General features: G+C 57.9%; 1 protein-coding gene and 1 long non-coding RNA gene across 3 annotated transcripts in view; one reads left to right on the top strand and one right to left on the bottom strand.

Annotated features, from left to right (window-relative positions):
- Positions 1–6922: 6922 nt before the first annotated feature.
- Positions 6923–10938, bottom strand: LOC147576336 (uncharacterized). The gene is made up of 3 exons (XR_015240678.1): positions 10899–10938; positions 8083–8279; positions 6923–7367 (listed from the first exon to the last, which is right to left on the bottom strand). It is a non-coding gene; the product is annotated as an uncharacterized LOC147576336 (long non-coding RNA).
- Positions 10939–11136: 198 nt separating this feature from the next.
- LRP5 (LDL receptor related protein 5) overlaps positions 11137–20876 on the top strand; it is a 106652-nt gene continuing 96912 nt past the window's right edge. Inside the window, exon 1 of one of the 2 annotated variants that reach the window (XM_086676709.1) lies at positions 11137–11339. In XM_086676709.1, coding sequence (XP_086532835.1) covers positions 11276–11339 — 64 coding nt within the window. In that variant the 5' untranslated portion in view covers positions 11137–11275. The remainder of the gene's footprint in view (positions 11340–20876) is intronic. The other variant, XM_086676710.1, reaches the window with a different exon arrangement.

Genomic DNA, 20876 nt, shown 5'->3' with positions numbered 1-20876 from the left:
AACCTTAAAAAAAAAAAAAGTCATGTCTGCATATGTGCCTAGAAAAAAAAAAGACTGGAAGGAAATACATAGCAATGCTAACAGCAGTGAGACCTCTGTTTGAGATTATACATGATTTTTATTCTCTTTATCCTTTCCTATCTGCAGGGAGCATGAATGAACTCTATAATCGGAATACAGAATAAATCCCATTAACCTAATTGGAACCATAAGCATTGCCTCTGAACTTGGGCTCTTCACTCTTCTATTTTCAGCCTCACTGACACCCGCCTGAACTATAATGATCATAGGGGCTGCCCCAGGCCATTCTCACGTTCCTCAGTCTATTGGGGCTGGCAAGGGGTGAGTGGCGGGAGAATCCTGACTGCATCCCCGCTGCCTGCCCATTGACTTGCCCATGGCTGAGGGTCCTGGGCCACCGGGGAGGGGGGAAGGCAGGCCGAGGGTGGAGTTCTGCCCAGTTTTTTCCTAGGTAATCTGCAAACCTGCCCGGGGGGCAGATGTGAGGAAGGACAGCCATCAAAGTGTCCCTCAGCAGTCTCCACCTTGACTGAGGGGATTCGGGAGAAAATTGACATCCCTGACCCTGCTGCAGAGGTCACTTGGGCAGCCCTTTGTGCAGGACTTGGAGGGCACCGCCCCCACCCCCACAAATCCCAGCCCCTGGGGTCCTTGGCTGATGCAGGCTGTGGCTCCGGGCCAGGCCCTCAGCCTCTCTGAGCCTGTTTTCTTATCACAAAGTGGAGATACCAGAGTGTCCCTGGCGGGGGTGGGGGTGGGGAGTTGGCATGGGTGCTTGGTGGCTGTCACGCATTTCTAGATGTGTGGGTCCCCGGTGTCCACCGAGGAACAACATGCCCTGCTTGTGAAAGTCGTGGGCGGACCAGGGAGACTCAGAGCCTCCCTGCCCTGAGGAGGACCCACCCAGGTGTTAGCAGGTTCCAGCTTGGATGCCCAGGACCCTCCTCCAGGCTTAGGCCAGGAAGCCCAGCCCTGGTCCTTGCTGCTGACCCGCCGGGGGTGGGGGTGGGGGTGGGGGGGGTCCCTGAACCCTGCCAGTAGCACGATGTGTGTTACCCGGTTACCTTACTCCCCAGGCCAGCACCTGCTGTCATCCCCATTAACACCTGTTAGAAAACTGAGGACCCCAGGGGTTCAGCAACTTGCCCAAGCTGGCATTCCAACCGTGTCCACCGATCAGGGAGCCTGCGTTCTGTCCTCTTAGCGTCAGGTATGCGTGGCGGTTCCTCCGGGAGGTGCATCTTCTGAGACTCCTCCCTCCTATCGCCCCGCCCCAACCCCGATTTTTGCCGAGAGCGGTTTCTTTGGTTCCCCAGCGCCAGGAAGAGCCAGGCCGGGCAGGATGCTGCTGCCCCCTCGTGGCCGCATGGCTTACTGCAGGTCCGAGGACGCGCCCGGAGCGCGGAGATGCCTGAGTCCATCCACCTGGCCCCCCTGGTCTCAGCTTCTTCTCCGGGGAAAGGACACAGGGCCCTGCAGGCAGCAGAGATAACGCTGTCTGCAGCTCCGTCCTTTGCTCATTGAGGAACCTCAGGCAAGTCACCCAACTCGCCCCTGGCCTCAGTTTCCCCTGAGGGAATAAAAGGGGCATAAACGTGACCCCTTCCTTGAAGGGCTGTTGGGAGGCGAGGAGGGGCTCCGTGGGGCTCCTGGAGAATCTAGAAAACCAGCTTGAGAGAACTCGCCCTGCAGCCTCTGGCACAGGGAGAGCGGTGGGAAGACGTGTGGGCTTCTTTCTCGCAGGGAGGAAACAGCCTGGTACAAAGTCCCAGGCGGTTTGTTGACCGTGGGGCCGGGGCTCGCGCATCAAAGGCGCCGGGTGCCCTTGTCCGCTGCCCGCTGTGATCTTTGGTCGGAGAGTTACGGAAAGGCAGGAAGGACGTGGGATCCTGGCCTGGGAGGGGACGCTGGGAGGAGGCACGTCCTCCCCGCCCCCCCCCATCATTGCCAGGCACGCCAAGTGTCAGCCTCTCGGCCGCGTCTGCTGCTCCCCATAAGGGCCGAGGGCCAAGGCCTGGAGAGGCGCAAAGGCCTGGAGAGGCGCAGGCAAGCCGAGGGTCTGACCCTCCGGCGTCCTGAGGGGTCCGTGTCCTTGCTGCCCTGATGCCCCAGCAAGTGTATCTTCAGGCTCAATGCCAGGCCCAGCCCTCCTGCTGACCCTGTGAGGCCACTCCCACCAGAGCCTAGAGGCGGAGGTGGCTTCTAAGACCTCAGTGGGGTGAGGGAGGGGCCTTCCTGGGACCACAGGGACCCAAGACCCCCTAGGCGTGTCCTCAGCCACCAGCAGTCCTGAGACCTGTACCCTCCTCCACCTCCTCTAGGCAAAGCCTCCTGTCCTGGGCGCCTTCCATGACTTCCCTTCCCATCACAGCCCCTGGGGTGTCCACACCTCAGGATCCTACTGGGATGGAGAATGTTCTGCAGGAAGGGAGGGGCTGAGACCCACCCCGTGTCTGAGCGCGGGGAGAATCCCCGAGACGACGCACAATATTCTGTCTGTGCAGAGCCCCCATTAGAGGTGTCCCCTGTCTGGGTCCTTGCCCCTGCAGCCTGCCGGCCTACAGATCCCCTCCCTCCTGCGCACCCCAGACACCGGCTGCTCCCGGCCCCAGACCTGAGAGTCACCATCCATGCACACACCCTTCTGCCACCAGGGGCACCTGGTCTCTCCAAGGCTGCCCGTCCAAGCTGACCCTTGCGAAGGCACGCTTCACCCGCTTCACCCTCACTGAGGCCTGGTGGGGCCTTCCCCCGCCCACCGAGTTTCTGCAGCACCTCCTTTCTCTTTACCCCTCTCTCTGTCTCCACCCGAGCCCGCTTGGCCTCGCCCAGTGAAAGGTGACCATAATGCCTGCAGGAGGGCAACAGCTAGACACAGAGCCCCGGGGCCTGGAAGGACAGTGAGCAGCCTAGAAGATCTGTGCCTGGCCGGGGGGGAGGGGATGGATGCCATCAGGAGAAGCTGGCAGGAGCGGGAGCCATGGGGCACTGGGGAGCCATAGAGGGTTCATGCAAAGGGAGGGCCACGGTCAGACGGGCATTTCGGGACCCTCAGGCTGGTTGTGCTGACAGCCAGACTGCAGTGGGCAGAGCCGGGGGAGAGAGATGGGGCGGGGGGCTGCGGTAGCTAGCTGTGGAGAAAAGTGAAGCACCGGAGAGCCGTGCCTGAAGCGGGGGAGTGTGTGGGCAGGAAGGGCCAGACCGGGAGAGGGGAGAAGCGGAAGAGGGTGGGGGGAAGCACAGGGGGGAGGCCTGGGGTGGAAGAGACTGCGGAATGGAGAAGCAAGATACAGCAGGAACGGACTTTGGGTTGACACCGGGAAGGTCATTGCGGGGGCAGGATCGAATGAGCAGGAGGTGAGGACAGGAGGCGGAGAGTGTAGACGGTGGGTTGGAGAGGCTGGGTGGCTGAGGGGCATGGTCCCTGCTGCTCACCCCACCTTGTCCCGGGCACTCGGACCCCGGAGTCCCTGCTCAAAGAGCACAGAGCACGGAGTCCGGGCTGTGCGGGTGCCTCCCTGGGGCAGAGGTCAAGTGACCTCACCTGACTCTTGTCACCATGCTCCAACGTAGAACTCTGAGGAATCCAAAAAGTTCCTGCCTTCCTGGTGCTAGGAAGGTGTGTTTGTCCAGCTAGGAGGATAGAACGCTCTATATTCTATATAGTCTGTGGGCTAATTTTAAAATTTTTTTTTTTTTCAGAGAGAGAGGGAGACACAGATTCCAAAGCAGACTCCAGGCTCTGAGTTATCAGCACAGAGTCCCATGCAGGGCTCGAACCCACGAACCGTGAGATCATGACCTGAGCCAAAGTCGGACGCTTAACAGACTGAGACACCCAGGCACCCTCTCCGTGGGCTAATTTATAACTTTTTTTCTTCAGTGACCACCCATAATTTTATTAGCTTGTAAATTTGCTAAGGTTTTGCCACATTTGTGAAGAATATAAATAATGAAGACATTTGTGGACAATAGGATGTTTCTCCATTGAATAGTTTGGAAGCGATCTGGGAAAATTGTCCTACATACACATAGTTTGTCAGATCTAAAAAAAATACTCATAATTCTTAATATCATCAGAATTATTTTTCAAGCAGGATATGATAGGTTAGGATATCTCTTTTGCCTCCTTCTATTTAGGAAAATTCCTCTACTTAAAAAAAAAAAATGACATTCAGGGGCACCTGGGTGGCTCAGTTGGTTAAGCGTCTGACCTCGGCTCAGGTCATGATCTTGCAGTCTGTGGGTTCGAGTCTTGTGTCGGGCTCTGTGCTGACAGCTCGGAGCCTGGAGCTGCTTCGGATTCTGTGTCTCCCTCTCTCTCTGCCCCTCCCCCACTCGCCGTCTGTCTGTCTCTCTCAAAAATAAATAAACATAAAAAAATGATATTGATGTGTTCAAGAGGGGTTCTTAACTTTTAGGTGGCGGGCACGGCGTGGGGCTTGCTTTGTCCGTTTGGCCCGGGTGCTTGGGGGGAGGGCCTCACAGAGGGGAGCTTGGTTTCACCAGCCCTAGGGCAGCTGACTCCTTTCTGTTTGCCCAGGACCTTCCCAGTTTGTGCCCTGAAAGTCCTATGTTCTGGGGACCCCTCAATGCCAGGCAAACCGGGATGCCTGGTCCCTAAGCAGCCCACTGCCTGCCGTGAGAGCACAAAGGAGGAGAGGGCTTAGTAGAAAGAGAGAGAGGCTCTGAGGTGGGCCCCTTTCATCCTGAGACAGGACAAGGGGGCTCCGAGGAACCAGGGGACATATGTCCCTGCAGCTGGGTCTAGGTGGGGGGACATCACAGGTGTCTTGTGTTTGCTCCATGCCTGATAAATGAAAGGCCAAGGCCATCCCTGTAGCTGCCTGGCCAGCCACAGAACTGGGCAAAGTCCTACGTCCAGGGGTCAGATAGCATCTGAAAAACAGCCAATGTGCCCACAAGGAGCCCGAGACAGAAAGAACTAACATTTGGAATCCCCAAAGCTACAGGCCCCCAGTCTGGTCCCAGGGACACTCGTCCCCCCTCTCCCCCCCCCCCCCCGCCAGCCCTTTCCCTTTCCCGCCACCATGTCCTTCCCCCCGCCCCCGCCCCTACTCCAGCCCTGAGGAGGAGAGCAGAGGCCAGCTGGAGGAGGGGAGAAGCAGGGACTTCGAATAAACTTCCGTTTTGATCGGGAAGCCAGGCCTGGCATGGCAGCTGCTCACCGACGCTGTTTTGGGGCCAGAAGTGACCCGAGGACCTCAGAGAGTGACCAGAGAGGTGTGGCAGCCTCCCGGGGTTCCAGCCAGGGGCCCTGCCCCAGGTGCCCGCCGCGTGGACTGGTGGAGTCCTACGTGTTCAACGACGTGCACATCGTGCGCCTGGCCCGGGTTGACCCCGGGTGCGCGTGAGCTGCTGTGCGTTTCCAAATATCTCAAGGGCACGCGAGACCGGCCACCTGCGGAGCCCAGTGGACACGTCTCCAGCCCCAGGCCACTCGTATGCAGCAGCCACACTTGGCCCTGGCCCTCTGCTCACTTCCTCCTCTGCCTTCAGGGAGCCCCTCGCTCCTGGTCCCCTCGCCTCTGAGCCTGGAGGCGCCAACGTGCGGCCTTGGACTTCTTTCGTCTTCCACGCTCCTCTGCGATCGTGGCCTCAACGCTGAAGAGTCCCACCTTTCTGCGCCCAGCCCAGCCCTCCTCCCTGATCCCCAGACGCTGCCCAGTCCGCTCCTCGGGACGCCACGCCCTGGGGTCTCTTGTCTTTCGCTCACCAACACTTACAGTCTCAACAAGTGCCAGCCCAGCCGCCCAGGCGCTCCGGCCGAACGCTTTGACGGCATCCTCGACTCCCGCCCTCGACCTTGGTCTTGCTCTCCGTGTCCTCTCTCCCCGCAGAGAGATCCAGAACCCTACCGCCTCTCACTGTCTCCACAGCCATCCTGGTCACCACCATCTTGAACTTGGAACCCTCCTGCAGCCCCTCTGCTGGCCGGCTTGGCTCCTCTCCTGCCCCCGAGGCTCTTTCCCGCGTGGGAACAGAGGCTCCGTAACATGGAAGTGGAATGCTGTGTTCCCCCCCTGCTCCTGGCCCTCCAGTGGTCCCCCATGTCACTCGGACGAGATGGCCTCCAGGACCCTGCAGAGCTGGCCCACTCCTCTCCGACCTTGGTTCTCAGTGCTCGGCTCCTCTGGCCCCTCACTGCGCCTCTGGGCCTGTGCCCTGGCCTTCCCCACCGGCTGCAAGGCCCCCTCCCTCCCTTCTTCCAGGTGTCTGCACAGATGTTGCCCTCCTAGTGAGGCCTTCTGTGCCCCTTGACCCTCTTACCCTGCTTTATTTTTTCCAGAACAGGCATCGCCGTATGACTCCCCGGAGCACAGGAGGAAAATGTGATTACAGAGGACCAGAGAGCAAACCCTTTTACGCACACCACCTCTGTTGCAATCCCTCCACTCTGCCATTATGGTACGAAGACAGTTGCAAGATGATGCCCTGAACAAGCCCTCACCTCTCTGACCTCAGTTTCCCTCCCTGTAAAATGGGTTGGAGAAAATTAGGGTCTGTATTCATTGCCCGCGGCGGCTGTAACAAACCACAGACCGGATGTCTTAAAGCGGCAGAAATGTATGCTCTCGCAGCCTGGAGGCCAGAACTTCGACATCCAGGGGCCTGCGCTCCCTTCCAGGCCTCTGGGGGAGGACCCTTCCTGCCCCTCCCACCTTCTGGGGGCTCCAGGCTCTCCTTGACTTGTAGCCACACCCCTCTCCTCTCTCCCTCCGCCTTCTTCTCTTTCTCCTCCTCTTCTGTCCGTCTCAAATCTCCCTCTGCCTCTCTGGTCTAAGGACAACTGTCACTCGATTCAGAATCCACCCGGATAGTCCAGACTCTTATGATCCTTAACTTAACGCCTGCAAAGACCCTTTTTTCCAAGTACGTTAACATTCACAGGGCCACCATTCAACCTACTACAGGTGTCTTTAAGGTGCTGAAAAAGGCGAATGAAATCAGAATGTCAACCTCTTCTTTTTATTTTTTTATTTTTATTTTTTGAGGGAGATGGTGCAGGTGAGTCAAGGGCAGAGAGAGAGAGAGAGAGAGAGAGAGAGAGGGAAATGGGGCTCACCCAAAGAAGGTCTCGCGGTTTTTTACCCCGAGTGGGGCTCAAACTCACAAACCTGAGCTGAAGTCAGATGCTTAATGACTGAGCCACCCAGGAGCCCCCAAACGTCACCTTCTTAATCTGCAGTGACAAGGAAAGCAGGTGGACCAGACACTGGCATGGCCGAGTCGAAAACACGGTCCCCAAGGACCCAGGTTATGCGGCTGCTGAACCTTCAGGAGGGCTGGAACCCAGGGCTACAGAAAGTGAGGGCTGGTGACAGCTAGGGGAGGGAGGAGGGGAGGGGGGGGAGTGACATGGAGCCAGTGCTGCACACCCACCCTTGGGCCCTGTCTTGGGTCCGTGTTAATCACGATTGCCATTTGTGCAGGGCTTTAAAGTCTAAAGAGCATTTTTTTCTGAGTCTTTGCTCATTTGAGGTTCATATCAGCACCGAGTGATAAGAAGTCGACCAGATAGCACCATTCCCATTTCATGAATGAGGAAACTGAGGCTCAGAGAGGTGAAGTCCAGCCTTCACGCCCTCGCACCCCAGATACCTCCATAGAAACCACGCCCACTACCGTCTAAGCCGTCCGCTGCCCACCCCCCACCCCCACGCAGCCGTGGCCGCCTTTCTTCACCGCCCTGTGCCTGTGCAGGAGAGAGGCCCGCGGGGCTCCGTGGACGTCCCCACGGCGCACCTCTACCGAGCAGCCCTTGGGAGGATGCCTGTGGCTCAGAGAGCCCGGGGAACGCTGGGAATCCGGCCTGAACCTCTGATCACAGTGGCCAGGCCTCCCGGGCAGGAGGGCTCTCGTGCCCGGAATAACTCTCTCCAGAGTCAGCATGTTCCAGCCTGGGAGGGAAACCAAACAGGCACTTTTCCCCGAGTGTCACGGGGCTGAGATGTCATCCTCTGATGGGCCCTAAATGGACCCCAATTGAGCCCCTGTCCCCGGAAACGATTAGCCCCGACAGGTGCCGAGCCCCGTTACCTCATCTGGATGGAACTTGCATCTGAGGGGTGAATTGAGAGCGAACGCTTCTAAGTGTGAGGCCTAAGAAAAGGTCGGCGGCGTGATGGGCCGTGACAGGCAGTCTTCTGGGGGAAGTAGGAGCTTAGCACGTTCTCCGGTTGCTTCTTAACATGAGTGAGGAGTCTAAAAATTACTGCCCTTGTGATGTCGGAATTCTGCAGAATCAAATAGTGATTAGTTCTCATTTGTTCTTTGCAAACGGCTTTTCTCAAAGTTCTGATTGGAGTCAGGCAACCTGGGATCTTGCTCTGATGGGGCTCAGTCCTTCCCTTCTTGGCGGGGGGTGGGGGGGGTCTCTGGTGTCTCCTCCACCGCCAGCATCTCAAGAGTCAGCACAGGAGACCGCAGGGCACGCAGAACTGGCCTCTGCCGCCCCTTGACCTACGTGGTGTCTTCTGTATTGACTGAGTTCCTCCTGCGCGGAGAGTCAAGCTTTCCACCTCCCTCCCTGAGAATAAAGAATCTCTAGGTCTGTTGGTCTGCTGATTCTTGGTTCATTTTCCTTTCCTTACGAGCTGCTCTTGTAAGTGTCCCCTTAGTGAGCCCCTACAGTGGGCCACACTGAGCCCTCCTCCCCAGAGTCTTTAGCAAGACCCATTAGCTTTTCCTGAAGCATGACCAATCCGGTTCCTTCTCGCCTTTCATGAGCCTCCCCGCCCAGCTCCCCGTCAGTCCAAGCCACCGTCCCTCCTGGCTGCTGCCATGGTGCCCATCTGGTGACCAGTCCCCCCCCCCCCACATCCCCTCGTCCCTCCTGACGGTCCTGTCCCTACTCAGCAGCCAGAGTGCTCCTTTTATGATCGTAGGTCAGATCTTTCCACTTCATTCTGTCATGCAACAAACATTTATTGAGCACCTACTGTGTACCAGGCCCGAGTCTAGACTCAGAGGGGGTGTATGGGGAACAAAGCAAATGAAAATCTCTGTTCTCTGGAGCTTCCGTTCTACTGGAGAGCAGAAAGGTGATAAACAGTATGTCGGGTGCTGGTCAGAGCAAAGGAGAAAGGTAAAGTGAAGATGTGGAACAGGAAGTGTTTGCAAGGGTGGTGGAGGGGGTGTGGTTTACAGTTTTCAAAGGGGGCCAGGGAAGGCCTCGCTGAGGAACTGAAGATGCGAGGGAACAAATTGTGTGGACAACTGGGGTCACAGGGTTCCAGCAGACAGAAGAGCATGTGCAAAGACCCTGAGGCAGGAGTGTGCCTGCCGTGCTGGAGGACAAGCCAGGAGGCCATTGTGCTTGGGGCAGAGCGAGGGAGAGGAGGGACAGAGCATTAGGAGGTTGGCGAGATAAAGGGAGGGATGCGGCCAGATCAGGCCCTTAGGTGCCATAAGGCCTTTGGCTTCTTTTCCGAGATGGGAGTCACAACAGGTTCTTGAGCAGAGGAGGGAATGTGGTCTGGCTTGTTTCAACAGGCTCACTCTGGCTGCTGTAGATGAGGCTGAAGGGGGTCACGGCGGCAGGGAGTGGGAACCCCGGCAGGGTGTGAGAGGGGTTGGTAGTGGAGGGGGCTAGAAGAACGAGGGAGTCTGCACCTGGCCCCAGGAGAGGCAGCCAGGCCCTGACGTGCTGTGCGTGGGGCCTACACGAGGACACCGCGAGGGTGTTTGCTACCTAACTGCCCCCCCCGCCCCCAATGGCTTTGCATTGCTCTTGTGATAAATTCTTGACTCCTCTTCCAGGGCTGGTATGCGCGGGGCCCCGGCTGGCTTCTCCTGAAGCCGCATCTGACCCTTTTCACCCCCACCCGCAGCTCCTGTGGCCTTGGCCTTTGTGATCCCTCCTACAAGTCCAGCACCCAGGCTGGCCCCTGCCCAGGCCTTCACTCCTGATGCTGTCTCCGCCTGAACGGCTCTCCCCACCGCGTGCCTGTTCCTGGCTTGTGCCCTCAATGTCCCTCCCTCCCTCCCTAAGTCACAACGTCCCCAAACATCGCAGCCCAAACACCACCCGTGTTCCATGGCGTTTCCTCGTCATCTGTTAAAGGTGTTTCGGTTTTCTGTTTTAAATTTATCTGTCTCTTGTTTATGTTTGCCTCCCCCTCTAGAACACGAGCCTCAGGAGGACGGACACCGTGGCCTTGACCGGTAGCTTTGTAAAGTTGTCACAAACACATGAAGAGTGCGCACACCCTTGACTATGTGGGTGTTCATGTGGGTTACAGCCGGCTCTCTCAGCACCTGCGAGGTGGGCACAGCTATACCTGTTTTCTAAAGGAGGAAAGACTACCTGGCCAGGGCTTTGCCCCCTCTCGGCCCCCCCTGCCCTGCGCCCCCAGGGCCCAGAGCTGAGCTGCAGGATCAGGGAGCACAGAGCCGGGAGGATGGGGGTTGGGGGTGGGGGCTCCCTTCCATGTTTGCTTTCTGAACCAAAGGAGAGGTCTGCGATCCCAGAGGGGCGGGAAGCGTATTTGGAAGAACAGTGTGTCTGCTGCTTCGTGTACCGTAACTAATGTAGAGGGGATGTATTTGGTGGAGTAAGATAACCCGAAGCCCACCCCCACTCTCAGCCCAGGCGGCTCGAGCCTCTGTCCGTCCTCAGCCTCTGTCTCTGACTTGCGGGCTCCCTCCTCTTCCCTCCTCTGCCCTCCCGGGCAAGAACAGGTGTCTTGGGGCCGGACCCCGCCTGGGCGGCCGCGGTCTCGGGAGAGCGCACCGACCTGGCTCTGGGCTCCCGGCTGCCCCGCCGCGTGCCCTTCCCACGCCCCGCCCCCCTCCCGTGCCTCAGTTTCCCCATCGGTCAAGGCCGGGTCCCGGTGGCTCCACAGGTGACCCACCTGCTTCCGGAACTCGATCGGAGGCGGGGGTGGGGGTGGGGGGTGGGGGGTGGCCCGGAGCCCCCCCCTCCCCCGCGGGCTGTCGAGCCCGCGCCGACCCCGCGCCCCCGGGGAGCCCCACGGGAGGCGGGGGCGCGGGGAGGGCCGCGGGCCGGCTCCGGGGGGCGCCCGCGGGAGGGCGCGGCGGCGCGGGGGGCGGAGACGCGGCGCGGCTTCCGCTCCCGCGCCTCCTCCCTCCTCCCCCGCCGTCCTGGTCCGCGGCGCCCGAGGGGGGGAGGCGGCAGGCGCCGGGAGCCGCGCAAGGAGCCGCCGCCGCCGCCGCCGCCGCGCCATGGAGCCCGAGTGAGCGCGCGCGGGCCCGCCCGGCCCCGGACAACATGGAGGCGGCGCCGCCGCGGCTGCTGCTGCTCGCGCTCTGCTGCAGCCTGGCCCCCGCCGCGGGTAGGTGGGCGCGGGCCGCGGGGACAATGGCCCGGCGGCCAAGTGCGCGGCGCGCCGAGGCGACTTTGCAAGTTGGGGGCGAGTTGGGGCGCGCGCCGCGGGTGCCCGCCGCCCGGGGGTGGGGGGGAGCCGCGCGCGGGCCCTTTGTCTCGCCCGCCCGGGCCCCTCCCGGGAAGGCCGGGCCCCGTCCCGCCGGGGCGATCCCCGCCCCCCCACCCCCACCCCGGGGCCGGCGAGCGGGGCGCGCGGGCGGCGCCGACCCCGCCAGGTGCGGCGCGGGCGGGTCCTCACCTGCCCGCGGCCCCGGGGCGCGCTCGGCGGTGCGGCCGCGTGTAGCCGGCCGGGCGAGGCCGCCCTGGGACCGTGCGGACCCCGGGCCGCGGGGCCGGCGCACGGCGGGGACTGTCGGCCGGGAGGCAGGCCTCGCCGCCCTGCGTCGCGGACTCCTCGGCGAGCCCGTTTCCGATGGCCGCGCGGCTGGCCCGCCGGCCCCGAGAACTGATCGAAGTTGCACAGAAAGTTCTCAGACCCGGCGCCGGGCGGCCTGGCCTGTCGCGCCGCCCCGTTTCGTCGGCGAGGCTGTCGGTTTCCGAGCGGACCGACACCTGCCGGGTGCCCGGCGGACCCGTGGGGCCGTTGCCCGCCCCCCTCCCTCCTCCCCGCGGTGGCACCCGGCCGGTGTCCACCCCGGGGGGTGGCCTCGTGGGGCCGCCGCGCGGGGTGACGTGGTCGCGGAGCGCGGCGCGGTCGGGAAGCGCGCGGGTGCCTCGATTGTGCACACCCTGGGGGACAGATCGAGGGCCCGGGGACCTTTCTCTGCAACTTTCGGTGTGTCCCGAGGGGTGGAGTTGAGGTCAGGAGGGCTCAGGAAACTTAAGCGTTGTGAAACGCTACACATGTTCTTTTAATTTGGAGATTGCCATGTGGTTTTGGAGCAAATCTCTCGCTACCTAAATCGTTCTCTTCGGACGTGAGTGTTTTGTTTTTCTGGAGTGTGGCCGGCCGCCTTGGACGGGGCCACGGAGTCCTGGGCTCCCCGGGCTGCTGTGTTGCTGCCGGTAGCAGTTTTTTGGGGGGTGGGGTGGGAGCGGGTGGCTCAGGTCCCTTTGTCTGGGCCTCTTTAAGGCAAACAGCTGTCTCCCTGAATATTTCCAGTGTGGACATTGCAGGGAGGTGTCCCGGCCAGGCTCTGTGGTCACATTTCCCAGGGCTGCAGCCCCTTCCCTGAGGTTTGGGGGGGCGTAGAGGGGACAGTTTCCTCCCATCCGTTTGCCTCCCAGCCGAAGCCTAGAGAATGTCGGCGGTTTCACCCCAAATGTATCTCCCTCCGGAGCGGGTTTACATTTCTCAGCCATGTCTGATACTAGCAAAACAAGGTGACGACAGAGCAATGACAGTATCTGGGCAGCTCAGACCAACGCTGCTGCTTTTCTTTCCGGAAATGCCTGGATCACGGAGGCAAAAGGTTGTTTTTTTTTTTTTTTTTTTTGGTGGGGGGGGAGATGTTTGTTTTAAAGGTGGGGTTTCTCAGCCAGCCATAGTGCTTTTCACTTCGGTGCAGTTTGGGATTTCCTGTCCCTTTTGGGGTGACGTTGCTGGAGTCGGATGCCTGCCGTTTTGTGGTTCAAGCCCCCAAGGGGAAGGAATCACGTCTGTGGAGTTCAGTCGCGTATGAGGCAAAGATAGAGTTGATCATTTTAACATTAGGAAGCATGTCAGCGTGAGGGTTTTAGATCCCCGGCTAATGTGGCAATCCGATCCTAAAATGGAAGGAGGAGGAAGCACCCTTTCTGCACCACTGTCTTGACTGTCCCAGATTTCTGCGTTAGATTTCTGCGTTGGTCCGGAGTAGAGCCAGTAAGCTGGCACCTAATTATTTTTCCTGATTGCTTCCTGTTGCAATTTGAAGCTGTGAGCCCACGGAAATGCCTTTGTTTTAGTGGCCCCGGTGCTGGGAATGGCTTTCCCCGGCTCAGCTCCACAGGCCCAGACCGCTCCCCTCTGGCCCCACAGCACTTGCTGTAGGACCACCTGTCCAGGACCCCCTCTCCACCTCCCCCCACCGCCCAACCGCCTGTGGGTGGTTCCTGTAGATGCCTACTGCCCGGCCCACTGGAAGGGCCCAGCAGGTGGGTGCTGAGTTAACGAAATGCTGGGCGGAGGCCGGAGGCCACCGAGAGAGGAGCCCCCGCCCTCCCCCACTGCCGCTGCTTTTCAAAAGCAGGGCCCACGTGCTTTTAACTCTCCCCTTCAAACCCCAGCATTTACCCAGTCCACCGGTATGATCCCACATTTGCTGTGGAGATCCTGTCGCATTTGGAACCCATTTAATTTCAGCTGCGCTGTTTCACCGCTCAGGCATTTAGCAGAATTTGCACGCTGCTGGGGGTGGGGGTGCAGTCAGGTGAGGACTCAGCAAGGCCTCCTGCCCCGAAGCGAAGCGTGGGGGCTTTGGGGTCAGACCAGCCTGCGTTTACGTGCTCGGGAGCTGTTTGGCTTTGGACGACTTCCTTGGCTTCTCTGTGTCCAGGGTCTTCGTCTGGTTCTCCCCACCCCCCACCCCAGGCGGTTGGGACCGTCCCCGGCCGGGGGGCCTCGGTGTGAGACCGGTGGCAGCTGAACTGCATTGCCTCTTGTGTGATAGAGTCCTTGATCTTTCTGGCCGGGACGTCCAAAAGCCATATTTCCACAGTCTGGGTTGTTCTTCTGCAAGCGACCTTGGGTATCTAGTCCGCTGTCCTGACTCGCTTATTGCCGCAGCGCTCGCTTATTGTCTCTTGAGGTGATTGACAGGGTGGACGGAGCCTGAGTACTCAGGGTCTGTCATCAGCCGTGGTGGTTGCCATGTGGGGGAACTTGCGCCGCTGAGCCCACCTTCGTGTCCCTCAGTTTTCTCTCCTGTAAAATGGGATAATAATACTTCTGACTGCTAATTCAGTGAGTTAACACCTGCCTGGCACCTGGTCAGCTCTTAGGACTCTTTGGCCCCTGGTGCCGAGTAAAGCGTGGGGCTAGAATGGCAGACGAGTGTGCCTTTGCCGTCAGAATGTTCTGCCTACAGGGGCAGACAGGCACGCAGAAGCTGGTTGTGCAGCTATGGGAGAGGTGGGCCCAGGGGGGCTCTTCCTCACTGTCCCTGGGTCTCGTCCTCGAGGACCAGGTGGTGTCCTCCCCCGAGAGAGGCCAGATCACGACGCAGAGATTGGACGTGATCCAGAAGGCAGTGGGAGCTTCTGGAAGAATTTAGTCCGGGGGATAGGAAATGCGGGCTGGAGCCAGATCTGTCTTAGGTGAAAGGTGATGAATTGATTTTTTTTTTTTTTTTAATTGAGGTGAAAATCCTGTAATATCAAATTAACCTTTTTATTTATTTTTTTATTTTTTATTTTTTTTAAATTTTTTTTTTTTTTTTTAACGTTTATTTATTTTTGGGACAGAGAGAGACAGAGCATGAACGGGGGAGGGGCAGAGAGAGAGGGAGACACAGAATCGGAAACAGGCTCCAGGCTCCGAGCCATCAGCCCAGAGCCCGACGCGGGGCTCGAACTCACGGACCGCAAGATCGTGACCTGGCTGAAGTCGGACGCTTAACCGACTGCGCCACCCAGGCGCCCCAAAATTAACCTTTTTAAAGCATACAGTCCACTGCCCGTAAGTACACGACTACACTGGGCAACCACCGTGGCAGTCTGGTTACAAACGTGTCCACCTCCCCAAAATAAAACCCCACACCCGTTAAATGGTAAGTTCCCATCCCCCACCTGCCCCCAGCCTGCTGTCTATCCCTATGGAGTTGCGTGTTCCGGATGTTTCATATACATCGTGTCATACGACACGGAGGCCTCTTGCGTCTGGCTGCTTCTGTGACCGCGTGTCACGTTTTCTGGGTGCTTCCGTGTGGTAGCCTGTGTCAGCATTCTGTTGCTTTTCAGCAGGGGGGGGGGGGGAAGCAGCGGTCACCGTGTAGGTCGCATCGTGCTCATCCGCTCACCCATACATGGATCGATCTTGGTTGGGGACCTCTCGGCAGGCGCAGGCCACGGTGTTCCGAGTGGGGTGTGGAACAGGGCAAGCGGTTTCAAGGCCGGGAGGGAACGGATTTGTCCTGAGGTCCACAGCTCGGTTCAGAGACATCAGAGCTGGTGGCTGAGGCCGGGGCCAAGCCAAGGGCCGGTGGCGGCCTCCGGGAGGGCCGATGCCGAGAGGTGGGCTTAGCGCTGTGTTCAGTATTGCCAAAGCCCTGAGAGACGCTGGACATTTGTGGCCTGTGCGGCTTCTCGGACAGTCACTTGACACGCTCTCGGATCGCGGAGGCTCTGGTGGCGGTGAGGGGCCGCGTCGGGGGCCTGCTGGCACATTTGCTTAGAAAGCAGTGGTGTGAGACAGGCGCCCTGGGGGCTGTCCGGGGACAGCGTGGGTCCCAGTGTGACCTGTTGAGACAGCGGCGGGGTCCCTCCTGCTACTGGGCCAGGCTGGTCTCTGCTTTCTCTTCAGCTCTGGGAGTGGTTGGCTAGTTCTTGGCCTTGGCCTCCGTTTCCTCACCCGCAAAGGTGAGCTGTGGCATCTGGCTTGTGGGGTTCAGGGAGCCAGTGTCCATGGGGAGCGGCCAGGAGGCTCTTCTCCCAAGACAGGCCTCACTGGAAGGACGTAAAAAAGTCCCGCCCTAGGTTCCCAGGTTTCCTTTCAAAGTGCTGGAGGGCATGGTCAGAGTCAAGGTGAGACCGCCTTGTGGGGGGAGGGGGGGTTGGGAGGGCGGCCAGGAGTGGTGAGACCTGTTGGGGGTCTGGGTGTGGCACGGGCTTGTCCCCGAGGGGTGCCTGGTCGCCCTGAAGCTGGCTGCTGACCCTTCCCTGGCAAGTAAGGGTGTCGCGCTCCCCCGAGCCATGTGGGGCCCTTGTGCATATATGTCCTGCTCATCCCTGAGCGGCCCCGTCATCTGTTAACTGGGGACGGTTAACCCTCCACGACCCCCCTCCCCGCCCTGCCGCCCGCCGGCCAGGGGAGCGCTCACCTCCCATTCTTGGGGTGGCGGCAGCCGTGTGGCCCTGGAACCTCAGGTCCGGATGGAGTCCGTGCCCAGAGTCACATGTCCACTGTCCCGTGTCCTTCTTGCTCGAGGTCTCTCTTCCCCTGGGAGGTTTTCATGGTGAGGTCACGTCTGAGCCCTTGTGCAGGGGTGGGGGGATACTGTACTTTCTGGGTATTTTCTTACCCGCTTCTTGGTTGGTATTTAGTGTACGTTTCTTGAGTGCTTTCAGTTTGCCTTGATGTCGTTTTCTAGCGTTTAAGGGGAAGCAAAGGTTCGCTCAGGGGGGAGAGTGGTTTTCAGCCTCTTGGGGGTCTCAGGGGCGCCTGGTTAAGGCTCCTCTCCCTGGCGGGAGCCTGTGAGAATGGCACACACACCCTGGGCCCTTCCCTGTGGGGCCCTGGGTACACTTCCGTTCCATGAACCTCAGTTTCCTTTTTTTGTAAAAAGAAACCAGCTGGCCCTAAACTCTGGAGGCATTTTCCCGCATGAAGTTTTCCAGTTTTCTCCCTTCGGGGGTCTTTGGGGAGCGGGGGTGGTCTCCTGCAGGGAGGGCCTTGTGTGCCACACTCTCTGGGCCTGCTGCTCCCTGCTCCTGTTCCACTGGGCTGTGTGGCTTCCCTGAGGGTCCTCAGGGGTCCCCCTCCCCCTCCTGGGATCCTGCACTGTCAGGTCTAGAGCATGGTCTCCCCAGCTCTGCCCTCCCGGCCCGTTTTTCCCCCACTTTTATTTTTATTTATTTTTAATTTTTAATTTTTAACATTTATTTACTTTTGAGAGACAGAGGGAGACGGAGCATGAGCGGGGGAGGGGCAGAGAGGGAGAAGGAGACACAGAATCTGAAGCAGGCTCCAGGCTCTGAGCAAGCTGTCAGCACAGAGTCCGATGGGGACTCGAACCCACAAACTGTGAGATCATGACCTGAGCCGAAGTCGGACACTCAACCGACTGAGCCACCCAGACGCCCCATCCCCACTTTTTTTTTAAATTTATTATTTTTTTTTAACGTTTATTTCTTTTTGAGACAGAGAGAGAGAGCATGAACAGGGGAGGGTCAGAGAGAGGGAGACACAGAATCTGAAACAGGCTCCAGGCTCTGAGCTGTCAGCACAGAGCCCGACGCGGGGCTCAAACTCACGGACCGCGAGATCATGACCTGAGCCGAAGTTGGCCGCTCAACCGACCGAGCCACCCAGGTGCCCCTCCCCACTTTTAAATGTATGATTCTGGGGCGCCTGGGTGGCTCGGTCGGTTGAGCTTCCGATTTCGGCTCAGGTCATGATCTCACGGCTTGTGAGTTCGAGCCCCGCATCGGGCTCTGTGCTGATGGCTCGGAGCCTGGATCCCGCTTCGGATTCTGTGTCTCCCTCTCTCTCTGCCCCTCCCTTGCTCACACTCTCTCTCTCTCTCTCAAAAAAAACACAAACATTAAATGTATGATTCAGTGGCATTAATTGCATTCATAAGGGTGTGCAACCATCACCACTATCTATTTCCAGAATTTTCTGTTACCTGAAACAGAAACCGTGCCCGTGAAGGGGGTCACACCCCGTCGTCCGCTGTCTACGGCCCCTGGTAACCTCTCTTCCGCTTTCCCGTGGCTGTGGGCCGGCCCGTGGTCCCTACCTCGTCTTTGTGGAATCATCCCGTGGTTGTCCTTTTGCGTCTGGCTTATTTCACTCAGTGTGGTGTTTTCGGGGTCATCCAAGTTGCAGCGGGCGACAGAACGCCGTTCCCCTGTATGGCTGAGGAATGTTTCCCTGTTCGGAGAGGGCACGTCGGCTTTGCTCGTCTGTTCCCCTGCTGGCTGGGGACACCGGGCTGTCGACGCCTCTCTTGTGAATGATGCTGCTGAGGATGCGGCTGTGCACGCCTCCGTCTGGGTCCCTGCCGTCCTGGGTCCCTTTGGGGCGAACGGCCGGACGTGGGGTTGCTGGACCACGTGTCAGTCCGGGCTTGAGTTTTTTTGAGGCTCCATCGAACTGTCTCCTTCAGCGTGCCGCCTTTTACAAGCCTAGCAGCGGGCAATTTCTCCGCATCCCCGTCACCTCTTGTTTGGTTTTGTTTTCTGTTTTGCTTCCGGTCATCCCGGTCCCGCGTTGTGGTTTTGATTTGCGTCTTCCCGATGGCCGATCGAGCATCTCCATACGTATTTGTTACCCGTTTTCTTTCACACATACGTACAAGTATTTGCTTACTTTTAAAGTTTAAAAATTTTTTTTCAACGTTTATTTATTTTTGGGACAGAGAGAGACAGAGCATGAACGGGCGAGGGGCAGAGAGAGAGGGAGACAGAGAATCGGAAACAGGCTCCAGGCTCTGAGCCATCAGCCCAGAGCCCGACGCGGGGCTCGAACTCACGGACTGCGAGATCGTGATGTCAGCTGAAGTCGGACGCTTAACCGACTGCACCACCCAGGCGCCCCCAGTATTTGCTTATTTTTTATTGGTGCAAAAAAGATGATGTTGTTAAAGCAAGGGGATAGGACCCATGGACAGGGAGAGCTGCCGATGTCTACGGATATTTAAATGTGAGACACACAGGAATACGTAGGAACGGCTGAACTATGTACCGCGGTTCCTGTTGCTTGTTTACTGCCTATGACCAGACTTTTTTTTTTTTTTTTTTTTAATTTTTTTTTTAACGTTTATTTATTTTTGGGACAGAGAGAGACAGAGCATGAACGGGGGAGGGGCAGAGAGAGAGGGAGACACAGACTCGGAAACAGGCTCCAGGCTCTGAGCCATCAGCCCAGAGCCTGATGTGGGGCTCGAACTCACGGACCGCGAGATCGTGACCTGGCTGAAGTCGGACGCTTAACCGACTGCGCCACCCAGGCGCCCCATGACCAGACTTTTAACACGTGTTGTAGCAAGTGGATTATGTTATTTTGAACACAGGCTCCTATTTTACACATAAGCCCAATCACCGTCTGCCTGTGGCTGTAGCCTTTTTTACTTGCTAACATATCTTCAGCATTTCCTGTATCTTTACTTTCAGATCTTTAAAAAAAATTTTTTTAACATTTATTTATTTTTGAGAGACAGAGCACGAGTGGGGGAGGAGCAGAGAGAGAGAGGGAGACACAGAATCCGAAGCAGGCTCCGGGCTCCGAGCCGTCAGCACAGAGCCTGACGCGGGGCTTGAACTCGCGAACCGTGAGATCGTGACCTGAGCCGAAGTTGGACCCTTAACTGACTGAGCCCCATTTACTTTCAGATCTTTTTAAAAGCTACGTAGTATTTCATAGTGTGGATATAAAGTAAATAAATAAACTTAATAAAATTTCTCTGTTGTTCATCTTTCTCACTGATTTGCAAGAGCTATTTATTTGGCATGGAGAGTAACTCTATGTTATATTTGTTCCAGAGTCTTCTTCTGATCTGTAGCCTTTCACCCATATTTCTGGTGGTTTGTTATCGTAAAGGCATTAAAAAGTATCACGTAATCAAAACTCTGGGTCTATTCCCTTAAGCTTTCTGGGTTTTGTGCTTTGTTTCTCTACCCCCAGATTATAAACACCTCTTCCTTAATTTTTTTTCCAGGGCTGTTATTGTTTGGTGTTTTGGTGTTATTGTTTGGTGTTATGTTTGGTATTCAGACATTGGTTTATCCAATTTTGGGGAGGTATAACGTGTGAGGTAGGGATCTGGATGGTCCCTGGTGTGCCCTACACCCCTATAAATGGATAGGGAGCTGTCCCAACACCTTGACAGAAAGGCCCATCATATCCTCATTCATTTAAAATACCACTCACACTTTCATGTGCAGTGTCCACGGATGGCATGGCTCCTGATTCTGGTACCTTGTGTCCTGCTCCGTTGACCCGTTGGTGTCTTTCTGTACCAGTGTGCCCTTTTTTTTTTTTAATTAAGTTTATTTATTTACTTTGGGGGGGAGGGGCAGAGAGAGAGAGAGAGAGGGAGAGAGAGAAAGAATCCCAAGCAGGCTCCACACCGTCAGCACGGAGCCCGACATGGGTCTCGACACGGGGCTCGAACCCACGAACTGTGAGATCACGACCTGAACCAAAGTCGGCCGTTTAACCGACTGAGCCACCCAGGCGCCCCTCCGGGGTGCTGTTTTAACCTCTGTACGTAGCATCGTAGTATATTTCAGGACTGATGATGCAATCCCCCCCTTCATCGTTGTCTTCGGAAAATTGTGTTGACCGTTCCTGTACATTTATTCTTTTGTGATACGCTTCAGAGTCAGCCTATCAGGTTCCATCCTTTGAGCCCTTGATCCGGCGACGGTAAACGGTGACGTCGGACGGGTGTCCCAGGGCTGGGCTTGAGCAGTGGTCTTCGACAAGCAAGCTGGTCCTTGGCTGTGGAAGGAAATTCACAAGGAGCCAGCCTTCAGGTTTTTGCTTCCTGTTTGCACGTGGGGTGCTTCCGAGGTGACATTTGTGCTGGACGGCCTGCAACGCTCCTGCTTCTGGGCTCCCTCACCCCAGCAGCCTGCTCGGGAGACAAGCTCTAATGCAACTAATTCCAGTGTTAGCCCG

The sequence above is a fragment of the Puma concolor genome, chromosome D1, assembly GCF_028749965.1.
Source record: "Puma concolor isolate L17-30 chromosome D1, mPumCon1.1.hap2, whole genome shotgun sequence".
Taxonomy (NCBI): domain Eukaryota; kingdom Metazoa; phylum Chordata; class Mammalia; order Carnivora; family Felidae; genus Puma; species Puma concolor.
Note: the sequence above shows the minus strand (reverse complement) of the source record. Positions and strands in the feature narration are given on the sequence as shown.